Source organism: Stigmatopora nigra, chromosome 7 (assembly GCF_051989575.1).
Source record: "Stigmatopora nigra isolate UIUO_SnigA chromosome 7, RoL_Snig_1.1, whole genome shotgun sequence".
In the NCBI taxonomy this organism is placed as follows: Eukaryota; Metazoa; Chordata; class Actinopteri; order Syngnathiformes; family Syngnathidae; genus Stigmatopora; species Stigmatopora nigra.
Window position 1 is genome coordinate 15,691,159 of NC_135514.1, and position 12,713 is coordinate 15,703,871.

Sequence of the window (12,713 nt, forward strand, 5' to 3'; positions counted from 1 at the left end):
AAGTTCATATAATGAATAGAGAGAGAAAATATTACCGAAGAGACGATATATTCATGCGCAATTGCATAACTAGTCGGCAGGTGGCAGTGTTAAACTCATGAACCTGAAGGCATTCATGTGAATTATAGATATAACATTTATGATGTACCAATTCTGCATAACACTTTGACATTTTTCGGGAATATCTGTCTCTTATTTATTTATTTTTTGCCATTTTCTTTTCGTCAGATAGAAAATTAAGGATTAGAACCTTTTATTATTAACTCCTTGATGCTTCAAATTTCATTTAAGATACATATTTTTTCTAATATGAAATGTTTATACAAAGTATATTCAAATGTACACATACAGACGTGTGCATGGCATGTTAATATGTTTTTCCTTCATCTTCGCTCTGTAGGGATTTGGACGGCTCGTGATTGGCTGTCCATGCGGTGGAATGATGTTGTAAGCGTGGAGACGGTGCTCTCTGATTGGCTTAACACGCACCCACACACACAGAGTACTCAGTGATGGATAGATGTGTGCAGAAGACACAAACAAATATTCATCAAAAAAAAATTGTGCTTTCAATTGATTAATGTCGCATGTTCAAACGTCATCAGGTAGCGCCGGCAGATACAAAAATAAAAATAAATTAAAATAAAACCTAGATTAGCATAATAGTTTCTCTCTCCAAACAGATTAGACGTCTGCTCCTTTCTTTTCTTCAATCGGTCACGTGACGACCAGTGGTTGCCATGGCAGCCACGACTGCGCTTCAAATGCATGGTGATTAACTGTTGTGTTTATTTCTTTGGCGCTCACCAATTCTTTTCTTCTTTTTCTTCTCCACAGTCCAAATTTCTTTCCTAAATCCCCTCCTCCCCTTCTTTATTTATTCCGGGGACACAAGGGGACCCCGGTCCCCCTAAAATTTCGCCACCCCCCACAAGTAGCACCATGGGAAGCAACGTTTTAACTCTTTCATTTCTGTGTGTGTGTCATTGTGTGTCTTGAATAGAGTGTGTGAAGCGGCCAGATGCTTTGTGTGTGTGTGTGTGTGTGTGTGTGTGTGTGTGTGTGTGTGTGTGTGTGTGTGTGTGTGTGTGTGTGTGTGTGTGTGTGTGTGTGTGTGTGTTAGGACCCATTATACCACTTGAGTGGCGCTCTATATGCTAGCAGCGTCCTCGTATGCTAATACGTTGGCAGAGGAGCTAGCCAAGCTAAAAAGCGATTCAGTTGTGCGACCATTTTGGAGTGTGGAACTTCCAGAAGTCGTTTAGGCTAAAATTGCACGCTTAAATCCCCTTTGGTTTGTTTGTTTTTGGCTTTTTGGGTCACTTCCGGGGGATTTTGGGCCACTTCCGGTGATAGGGTCATAGGGATCCATTTCTGGGTTACTTCCTGTTTGTTTCGGAGCACTTCCTGTTGTTGCTGGGTTACTTTTTGCTGATTTGGAGGTCTTTGCCTAGTGATTTTGAAGAAAATAGTATTGATTAGTGGTGAATTTTTTTCTTCATTTTGGGCCACTTCCTGTTTATTCCAATTTTTCTTCATTTTGGGCCACTTCCTGTTTATTTTGGGGGCCACCAAAACAAAAGGAGTACGCGTTGAGAGGCTCATGTTAAAAAGGTTTTATTTCAACAAGTGTGGGAATTTTGTTTGTTGTTCTCGTCGGTCCAAAGAGTAGAAAATCAAAAGTAGAGTAAAAGTACGTACACCAAAAGGATTAGAAATCACATCAAAGAAAACAAGACACGTCGTGTTCCCATTGGCCCCGTCTGATTGGTCGGCCACATATTAACGAGCACTCACTGGATTAGTCGACAAACATCAAAAAAACTTTCAGTAGCTTCTTCTTCTTCTTTTACCATATTTTTTTTCTCTTTTAGGAGCACGTTGACACACGCTGGAATTCTGGAAATCTTTTTTTTTTGTGTTTTTCTTTTTTTTTTTACAAAATACAACGATGTGGGCGGGGCATTGCGTGGAGGAGGAGAGGTGAGGGGCGCTTTTGCGTGACTTTAACGGGGAAGTGAGAGGGCGGGGTGGCAAATGGGAGGGGCGGGGCCTGACTAGACACGCCCCCTTCCTTTTTTTTCTTCACATCATGTTGTTTTGCAGGGAATTGACCTCCGAGTCGTCGTCGGCCAGCAACTTGTGGTTGTCGTGTTTGGGCGTCAACGCGTTGCGGATGTTGAGGGCGTCGTCTTCCTTGGGCGGGGCCTTCAGCGCCTCCTCCAGCTTGTTCTGGGAAGCAGGATCGTCCTGAACCGTCGGGAGGCGGAGTTAGTGAGTGTTCGAGTCAACGGCCCGCCACCCCCGCGTGCGCCTCGACATGCCGTCGCGTTTAAGACCCGCCCACCATACTCACCGGCGACATCAAATCGGGGTCAAAGTGGATTTGACCCCGATTTGATCTCAATTTGACCCGCCACCCGGTGGTGATGTGTGGTCAGTATTTATTTTAATATATATAATAATGGAATATTGGCTGTTTTTGAAATATTTAAGCTAATAAAAAAATTGTCAAATTATTTGCCTGTTATAATTTAAAATAGTTTTAAAATGGACATTTGAGTGAGTGTTTACTGTTTTAAACTCATGTTTTCATCATAAAAATGCAAATTATTTTTTTCTTTTACATTTTTCAAATGTTTCAACTATCTTAACGATAATGATATGTTGTTATGAGCAAAAGCGTCCTTCCCCTTCACCTCTGCTTGGCCCCCAAGTGACTACAAGCCCCGCCCCTTGACTCATTCCCAGGTCGTACTGGCAAATAAAAAAAAAAAAAAACGTAACAGTACTCACTCTTTTTTCCTTCTTAAATAAAAAACAAATAATAGATTAAATATTTGCCCTGTTTTGATTAAAAAAAAAGAAATCTAACCTCATAAATGAGGGATAATCGTCGTAATATCATTTTTGTGCGCCCCCAAATGGACTGCGACCTGTTGGGTCGCCTACATTGCCCGTGGCAAAAATGGAACCTGCCAGGTAGCACCCTCGCAATGGCTATTTTTAATTTATTTTTTTAAAGTCTGCTTCTGATTCTCTTTGACTTGCGAACGGCCCTCTCGCAAAAAAAAACAAAGGTTTTAGTGTGAAAAGTGGATTTACCGGCTAGATCGTAACTTCGGGCAGGACGTGCGGGTATGTGACTTCCATGGTCACGGGGTACGGCCCTTCTTTCCTCCCGTCGGCGTGAAACTGGAAAACGTTTTTTTAAGGGGGAGGGGTTTTCTTAGGGGGAGGGGTTTTGCGGCGCAATGTAAGGCGGTGGCGGCGTTGGTGGTAGTGGTAGTGGTCAGTAGTGGTGGTGGTGTGGGCGGGGTTTGGCGGGAGGGGAGGGGCCACAGAATCACGGGGAGTGATCGACCGGCGTGGGTTTTTTTTGTTTTTTTTTGTTTTTGGGGGAACAGAGATAAAAACAACGTTTTGATGGTGATGATGATGATAAAGAAGGTACACGCACATTGTGGGCAGAGCAAGGACTCCCGCACCCCCGATGGCGACTTTTAAATTCCTTCAAAGCAAAATGGACGCCCGCCACTATTTCTTTCAATTTACATTTGAAGAATGTAATTCTAAAAATATTGGCAAAATATGAAACGGAATTTGTGTTAAAGTGCTCGGGAACCAAAATAAAAGACTTTACGGGACTCCGCCCTCGACAGGTAAGTTGGGGAAGGTGCGGGGGCGGGGCTAACGGACAGCGTGGTGGGGACGAGGGCGGGGCAGGGCGGAGCTTGGGGCGGGGTTTATTGTCTTACCTCGCAGTCGGACTCCTCTTTGGTCTTACACTCCCAAGTGTATCGGCTCATGGTTTTCTGAAGGGAGGGGGGAGGGGAGGGGCGAGGGGGAGGGGCAAAGGTTACTAAAAAGGCACGGACGGTTGTCACGGCGACGGAAAGAGAGAGGGAAAAAAAAGAGGCGGCGCTTGCAGTCAGAAGGACCGGAAGTGAAGGAGGAGGAAGAGGAAATGCTAATGCTAAGCTAATTAGGAGTTAAAAAGATGGATATACTCTTTAAAATTAAAATGTACTTTAAATGCACTTTTTTTGACAATATTTACGGTTGAAATGTTGTCTTTTAAGTGTGTATGAGGAAAATGCATGCTCGATTGAATTTAGGTCAGGGGAAAAGATATTTTGAGAGAATTAGGCTAACATTTTAGCCTAGTTGAAACGCCATTATTTGGCCTTTTTTATCAACGGAAATTTTTCACAAAGACGTTTGTTGTCAATTTATGGGATTTTGCGCAGATTTTTGGGGGGGCATTTTGCGGAAATGTCTTTTTTAAAGGCACTTTTATGTTTGGAAAATGACTTTGCATTGAAAACAAGTTAGCAGGCAACAAAAGAAAGCTTGCTACCATTTCTACCCAAACAAATCCCATTCTGCATAGAGCGCAAAATGCGTTAGCGCCCATCATGCTAGGCTAAAGCTAGGCTAGCAGCTAACCATGCTAACTGTTAGTGGACTCTTAACTCATTGGCCGCCATCGGCCGAGCCGGACGTCCGACAGTGGGTCAATTGTCCATTTGGCGATTGGTCGATTGGCCTCCCTGGGATTGGACGCCCGCCCGGCTAGGCCGGCCCAATCCCGAGAGATATGACGTCCAATAAGTTAAGAGAGGGCTTTCATCTCAGACGTTTATCCTGATAACTCCGCCCACCCGCCTACCCACTCAAGCCCCGCCCACTCTCAGGATAAACAAGACAGTTTGTTAGCGTAGCAGAGCCGCGGGGGCTGGAACGGCCACTGGGTGGCGCGTGTCTGGCGGCGGGAAGGAGGCGGGGCTTGACTTTAGACGTCGTGGGGCTGCCGCAAACTATTATTGATTGATTGGTCGATTATTGTATTCTCTGGACTATAAGTCGCACTCTGTATTGCTTTTATTTTGGCTAGCACTGCAACTAATTTTTAAAATATAATATTAGCGCAATTACACGGTTAAAAAAGCAAGATTTTTAGATAATTTATGTCAAAATAATTGAGTTAATATTCTATGTAATATTTTTATTTTGAGAATTACATAAAATAAAAAAATACACAATCAATGTCAAATCTAAAATAAGTTTTAATTAAATTTAAATATGTTTTCAAAATTATTCAAAATATATATCGAACTTTCTCGTTTGTTTACATTTTTGTTTTATTATAAATTAAAATAAATAAGAATAAATACAATCATATTTACCTTTAATATACCTTTAATATTTACCATTAATTTACAATTTAATGGACTTGGCACTATAATCTACTTTTCAGCGACTATTTTCGATCATTTTGTGACGGCAGCCCCCTTTTTTTTGGCAAAAAACGCGAAATAAACGAGTGTCGTCCTATGCAAATTTCTATGAGCAAAGCCCCGCCCCCAGAGCGAGCCGCTCCGCTCGCTCGCTCGCTCGGTGTGCTCATGCCCATGCGTCAAGGGGGAGGAGTCAGATGCAGAGGGGAAAAAAAGGGGCAAGAAGAGAGCGGCGGGAAAACGTTACCTGACAGATTATGTTATCATAGTAAGCCAATGCACGGGCATGGGGGACGTTAGGAGGGGTGCCGCACAGTTTCCTTACGTTTGGGTGGGAGCCCTCAGCGATGGTGGACAGCGAGAAATTATCATTGTGGGCCTCCGACGTGGGACGGTACTTGCTGCCGGTGAGCCAGTGGGCGGGGCCAAACGAGGCGGGGGCAACAACCACAACATGCAAAGAGAGAGAGAGAGAGACAGAGAGGACAGGGGGAAGGAAGCACACTTTTCAGCTGGGATGCAAACAAATGCTAACTAGCGCGTTAACCAACGATGCTAACTGCTAATGGATAATTGGATAACGTCAAGTGTATGGCACTGAAATTTATCGCCAGTTTGAGTGGATGGATTATCGTTTGTTGTCAATAACAAGTGATGAGTTTATTTTGTGCTGCCCTCTAGCGGTCAGTGGAATAATCCCCAAATTTCATGTTGGGGGGGGGGGGGGGGGCTTTGGTTGTTCCTCGGGTTGGTTCACGGGGCCACATTAACTCAATTTTATGTGGGCTGGACCATTTTAGATATAATATTTACATTTTTTAAATTTTATAAATGGATTACAAGAAATGGATTAAAGGCCCCAAATATTCTGTTTTTTATAGATTTAAAACAATGTTTATTTTAGATTTTTTTAAATATATTTTTAGATTTTACAAACTGATTTTTTTATTGTCCAATGACAATAAAAGCAATAAATCCATCTCCCGTCTCCTATTTGGTGGTGTCTCCGCCTCTTCCCTCCCTCCCTCCCTCCCCCCTCCCTCCCTGAAGTTGTACAGCTGCATGTAGGTCAGCCAAAGCCCCCCATCCCCCCTCTCTATTGCCCCCCCCCCCCATCTCAACTGGCCTACTTTCAGCTGGATGCGGCAAAGCCATGACATCATCTTTTCTCTTTGTCAAAAAAGTCTCGGCGTTGTTGCCTTGCCATCCTCATCTTCATCATCATTGTCATCTTCACTCTCTAACCCCCCCCCCCCCACCCACCCATCTAAAAATATCCCCTAAGCGTGGGAGCGGGTAGGCGGGCGTCAACGAGGCTGCGTTTGGCCGCTCTGCATTTGCATGTTCGATTCCAACGAGCTGGTGCTCGGTCGCCACGGAGACGGGCTCTTCAACGTCGGTTCAGGCACCCCCCCCCCCCCAGTCTCCTCAACATCCCCCCTCCACGATCTCACTCGCTTCTACTCCCCCCTTCTTTCCTCACCTCGCCAACGTCAAGCGGAAGAAAAAGACGCCATTTTAGCACCTGGACTGGTCTACAAAATGGACGTTTGGTGGATTAATGAGGACAAATATTACGTTAGATATAATGTTATGATTAAAATCCCTGAATATTCCGTTTTTATAGATCTAAAACAATGTTTATTTTAGCATTTTTTAACATATTTTTAGATTTTACAAAATGATTTTTGAACTAAAAACAGAGAAAAATGGATTTTAAAGGGGGAAAATAAATCAAGAAATGTAATATACATCTATATCTATTACTTGAATTTGATCCTAAAATAGAAAGTTATGATTGACTTTTTCGGGCCGCACAAAATGACGCGGCGGGCCACATTTGGCCCGCGGGCCGCCGCTTTGACACCCTGTGTGTATGCCCCGCCCCCTAGCCCAGGCAGGCCTCACCTGCGTCTACGCAGCTTCTTGTTCTCGGTCTCCAGGAGGTGGAGCTTCTTGGCGAAGCAGACCACCATCATGAAGAGGAGGAGGAGGACCACGGCCGAGGCGCCCACCGCCAGACACGTCACCTGGAACTCTGTCACCACCGCCTCGCAGCGGGCGCCCTTGTGCCAGATGTACTCTTGGACGTTGCACCTGTGGGGAGGGGGGAAGGGGGCGGGACAAAGGTTACAAAAGGGTTACAAAAGCAAGGGGGGCTCCCATTGGCTGGGACTTTATTGTGACAATTGTGGCTTTGGAATCCAAATTCTATGTCAAGAGCAACGGCGGGTGGGGGAGGGGTTCTGAGGATGTGATGGTCGTCACGGCAACGCAATCCTCCTCATTCCATCGCACGGACAGAGGGGGAAAAGAAAAAAAACGCCACTTTTGACGGTTTTCTTCCGCTCTGTCGCCGCCCCCCCCCCATCTGTTCGCCCAGCCCCCCCACTATTGCCCTAAAAAAAGAGGATAATTTAATCATTTTAAATCTATTTTTTTGTCATGGTAATGTCATATGTCAAGTATGAAAAATAATAAAAAGTGGTTCAATTTTTTTCATATTTTTTCTTTTTTTTACAATCTGAATTTGACAGTTTTTTAAATTTTATTATTTAATTTTACATTAATATTTTTTTTGGGGGGGGGTGGCATTTAGATATCCATCAACTTAAACCCAATTTTTTTCTTATATAATAAAAAAGTGTGACAAATGTTTCAAAAATTTTGGAATCATTAAATCATTTTAAATCTATTTTTTTCATGGCAATGTCACATATTAAGTACAAAAAAAAGCATAGAAAATGGTTCCATTTTTATTTTATTTATTTTTTAATCATGATTTAATTTTTAGTTTTAAATTGTTTAATTTTATTTATTTAATTTGAGTGGTGGGGGCATTTAAATTTCCATCATCTTCAATGGAAGAAACACATAAATACAATCTAGTCAACTCTATTTTTTTTTCTTTTTCTTACATCATCAAAAAATAATGTGACAAATGTTCCAAATATTTTGGAACACACCCTGCCTTCCCTTAAAGGCGACCGTCGTTTGGGAGTCTCCCGCGTTTCTGACCTATGACCTCATGGAACGAGCGTCAACTCGGACACGCACGCGCGCGAACGCACGTGTCAACGCGGCGCCTCCTTGTGAGCGTGCAAATGCTTTTATGATTGCGACTGTGTTTCCATTCAATGAAGGAAAACAAAAAAAAACTTAATGAGATCAAGCTGCAGGAGGATTGGTGACTCATCTCGCACACGTTTTCAGCTTTCCCAAACGCCGGCCTCCCGATACACCATAATGTGTCAAAGTGGTGGCCTGGGGGCCAAATCTGGTCCACCGCATCATTTTGTGTGGCCCGGGAAAAGTGCCCACTTTCTGTTTTCAAATGAAGTATAGACGTATATTAAATTCCCTAATTTCCCCCTTTTAAATCAATCATTGCAATTTTTTAATCATTTTTTTCAGTTTTAAATCAAAAATGTAAAATCTAAAAATATATTTTATAAAAGCGCAAATAAACATTGTTTTACATTATAAAAATTTTTATATTATATCTAAAATGAATCTAAATGTTATATCTAAAATGGTCCACATAAAATGGAGTTGACGTTAATGCGGCTCACGAGCCAACCGAGTCTGACACCCTTGCGCTAGTCGGACGGAGTATATATTAACGAATGTGTACTGTGGCTTATTCAATAAATCAAAGTCATACGTTACCTGCAGAAAGTTCCAACGCCCTCCAGCAGGTAGCACTGTCCTCCATTGTAGCAGAAGTCGGGCTCAATTTCGCAGGGCGAGCGGCACGTGGCGTTGACGGCGCGGTATCCCGGGCGGCAGCCGCCCTTCCCGTCCCGTCCGTCCTCCGCCGGGGCCCGCCGCCGGGGCTGGTCGGGCGGCGGCGAGGCGGGGCGGGCCGGGGACGAGCGCCCGCCCCCGGCCGTGGCCTCGCCGTACTCTTCGGCCGTGGGCGAGACGCCGTCCTCGTCGGGGGTCAGGTAGTCGTAGCTGTCCGGCACGGCCCAGGACGTGGGGTCGCCGCCCTGCAGCTCGCGGGCCAGCGAGGTGGTGGGGGGCGGGGCCAGGTCCAAGGCCCGTCCGCGGGAGGCGGGGTCGAAAAAGTCCACGCGCAGCACGTCGCCGGTCGCCGCCGTCCGGGGCGCTTCGCCGCGGGACGCCGGCTCCTCCTCCGAGTCCTCCTCGGGTAGGCGGTCGCCGGGTAACAGGAGCTCCGCCCCCGGCGAGGCGGAAGGCGGGCGGGCGGCGTCGAAGGCCCCGCTGCCGAGCTCCTCCTCCCGGAGGGCAGGGTTAGGGGCGCTCCCGTTGAGGACGGTGGCGGTGGCGCCGGCGTTGGCGGGTTGGCCAAAGGGCTCGCCGGCCGAGACGGCTCCTAGAAACGCACACAAAAGGGAGGGGGACACGTGAGGCATTATGGGATGGATTAAAAGGGAGTGGGTGGCTAATGCGATGGCTCCGACACTCGATAGCGCAGATTAAAGATTAGCGAGGACCCCGGCCTCAATTTGCGCACAAACATTTTGGGCCCAAAATGTCGACAAACGGCGACATTATGGGCCTAAAAAACTTAGAGAATACCTCCAAAAAAAATATTTTAAAAGTATATACATACACATTTAAAAAAAAGTCACTGCATTTTCTTTTTGGCAGCAAATAATTGGATGTGTACTATTTGGAATGATGGCAGAAGCAGGAAAAGCGCTTTAAATCGCCCCTACCAAGATGGCCGCCACGAATGCAAGATCCACATTCAAATCAATGCATTTTACGTTTCTTTAAAAGATGAATCAATCAACACGTGGGTTACGCGTAAAAGACCTTTCGCTGCCCCTACTATGATGGCCTCGGGGCGGCCATGTTGCTTGGGGCAAAATTCCCATTAAAGTCAATTGGTTGCCATTGAAATCAAGACATGACTAGCTTCTTTTTAACAGATTCAGATGAAATTACCACATACAAATGGATCGGACATCGATTCGTGATGAACTCGGAGGATTGGCTGGGATAGATTGGACAGTTACCGCCATTTTGAGAAAGGGGGCAATCTCAAGTTGTGTCCCATGAGCAACATTTTATTTGTTTTGATATTTTGGTATTTTCTTGAGCGAGGCGTTTAATTTTTAGGGCAGCGACGGAATTCCGCCCTTCTGGACCTCCCGTGCAATCCTAAATCTTTTGGACGCGACGCTCGACGACGGGGCCGGAGGGGTGGCATCTGTCGCCTTGGAAACGCATCCTCGGCACCCCGCCGAGACATCTGCCGGGCCGCTATCAGACGGGAGCGGCGAGGTCGTTGAAGGGTTAAATAAAATCCGTGCGGCTGACCTAGAAATGGCGTCCAATCCACCGTGAAATAAAGATAGGAAACAAAGAAACGGGATAAATCGTGCGACAATATGCTAGCTAATATGCTAGCCGCTTATATAATGCCTTCCTTTGGGTGGCATTTTTTTAAGGAAGTAAATAGCAATAAAATTCTAATTCAATCTGATGTATTCTTACATTTATTTTTTAAATTTTCCATCAACTGGCTTTTCTCCATTTTTGCTTGAAATGCACATATCTCCATCCCATAATGTAAGCACTTTTTTTAATTAAAGTGAAAGATGAGCGCTAAAACAAAAGCGTCTTTGAGCAAAAGAGCGAATCAGCACTAGACAGCGCCTGAAAAGAGGATGCAGTTTCCGTGGCAACCGCAGCGGGATGCGGATGGAACCGGTTCATCGGGTTCCTCCGTGTCACTCACGCGTGTGCGTGCAAATCACTCGTCTAACCACTAGGCTGCCATCGACCGCAATTCACGTCCAATCCGTCTAACGGAGGAAAAACAATCCCACTTTTACAGGATTGGACGCCTATTTTCTTCATTTTCTGCCCCGGCCTCTCCATCCAAATGGATTGGACGCCATTACTAAATCCCTTTCCGCCCGTTCATCAATTCGAACGAGTTAAATAATCTGTCATGTACTTATCCAGCCAATCAATTGAGTCATTAAAAGAGTCATTCCCTGATTCAGGCAATTGAGTCATTCATTGAATCCACCACTTACTCCAGATCCTGAATTGGAAATAAACAACTAACTCATTAAAAAACTTAACGAATCAGGTATGCTCAAATCACTCAACAAGTCAGATATTAAGTCAACTCAAAAACAGCCCTAAAATGGTTGAATTTGACAATTTCTCTCGTATAAGCCGCCCAAAGATTCCCAATGTTCACGTCCATATTGATGGTTTTAATAGGGAGTTCAAATGTTTTACTTTGAAAGGAAACTCTTAAGAAAAATCATCAATGTTACGTGCTATTTTTGAGATATTTTATCAATCAAAAGCACATTTTGGGGTCAAAATCATAAGGAAGTTCATCCAGTAATGATTGTTTTTCTTACTGCAAAACAGAAAATAACCAACAAATAGTAAATGATACTTTGCCAACATGTAGCTAGGCACTGTACATTTTTAGCAGTTATTTCCCGAGTCCCAAACTCAATCAAAAACGGTTATCTTACACAAAGCATGACTCCCGAGTCACATCAATCGAGTCACAACCTCAAGCTTTCCTTTCCCTGGGCGCCCAATCGTAAACGGAGCCCCGACCCCACTTTGACGCCTGACGAAATCACTTCTAAAATGACAAATGAGTCAAACCACTAAATGACTCTTGTTGGGAGTCATTTCCAAGCCCCACAAGCCTAGCCATGATACATGTAAACAAGTGCGCGTGCGTGCGTGCCTGTTGGACGCGGACAAAAGCGCTTTGGCGTGTATCAAGATGTGTGTGCGCGTGCGTGCGTGCGTCCATCTCCCTGGTGCATTATTCATGCGCACGCTAATCTGCGTCTCTCCTTTTTTTTGTTTGCGCGGCCGCGCGCTCACCGCCGCCGTCGCCACCCATCTGCGTCCCCCTGTCCCCGTCCCCCTGTCCCCGTCCCCTTCCCCGCTGACCTGATTTCGTGTGCGCTAATGAGCTAACATCTGTCCGCTTGACTTTTCTTACCGTGAGTGCAGATGAAGTACAGCAAGAGCAGCGGCGAAGACGGCGAGACGTGCGTCCAGCGTCCGCTTTGGCGGCGGCGGCGGCAGCGGCTCGTCTCCATGGGTGAAGGAGTTAGAAGCCAAAGAAGAGGAGAGGAGAGGAGGGGAGCCTTCTTCACTCAGCAGCGGCACAGCACGGCACGGCCCCCCTGGGCTCGGCTGGCTCCGACTCCGGGTCCGATTCCGGCTCGGGCGCGGGCTCACGGGTCCATGGCGTCCGAGCAACGGCGCTGGGATGGCTTCTGGGATGTGGGCGTCGTTGTCGGCGTCCGGCTGGGCTCACTCGCGGCGGCAGGAATGAGAAGAAGAAGAAGTCGGAATGAGAGAGGGAGACAGGGAGTGAGGCAGGGGCGGAGAAGGGGAGGGGGAGGTAGGGGGGTCAGTGCGCCCACCCCCCCCTCTTCCTCTCCGCCCACTTTCCTTCATCAGAATGTCCAAAAAAAACACAAGTGACAGCTTCATTATCACCTG

The 12,713-nt window shown here is 45.8% G+C and overlaps 1 protein-coding gene across 7 annotated transcripts; it reads right to left on the minus strand.

Annotated features, from left to right (window-relative positions):
* Positions 1 to 1,601: 1,601 nt before the first annotated feature.
* On the minus strand, positions 1,602 to 12,589 carry LOC144199522 (chondroitin sulfate proteoglycan 5-like). 7 transcript variants are annotated; one of them, XM_077721204.1, is made up of 7 exons: positions 12,205 to 12,589; positions 8,910 to 9,579; positions 7,149 to 7,337; positions 5,566 to 5,641; positions 3,759 to 3,815; positions 3,106 to 3,195; positions 2,104 to 2,250 (listed from the first exon to the last, which is right to left on the minus strand). In XM_077721204.1, exons 1-6 carry the CDS (start codon positions 12,302 to 12,304, stop codon positions 3,109 to 3,111), a joined length of 1,179 nt encoding a protein of 392 aa, XP_077577330.1. In that variant the 5' UTR covers positions 12,305 to 12,589; the 3' UTR covers positions 2,104 to 2,250; positions 3,106 to 3,108. The 7 variants fall into 7 exon arrangements, with proteins under 7 accessions (XP_077577328.1, XP_077577325.1, XP_077577329.1 ...); XM_077721201.1 differs by having other exon boundaries at positions 5,488 to 5,641; XM_077721202.1 differs by lacking the exon at positions 3,106 to 3,195 and having other exon boundaries at positions 1,602 to 2,250.
* Positions 12,590 to 12,713: the final 124 nt, after the last annotated feature.

Bases quoted from the DNA above. Each gene is read 5' to 3' on its own strand.
- LOC144199522 (XM_077721199.1), bottom strand. From the start codon at position 12,304: ATGGAGACGAGCCGCTGCCGCCGCCGCCGCCAAAGCGGACGCTGGACG. The intron at 5,642-7,148 runs GTGAGGCCTGCC...GCTCACCGGCAG, and splicing joins AAGAAGCTGCGTAGACGCAG to CAAGTACCGTCCCACGTCGG. The intron at 2,251-3,758 runs GTAAGACAATAA...CCGACGGTTCAG, and splicing joins AAGAGGAGTCCGACTGCGAG to GACGATCCTGCTTCCCAGAA.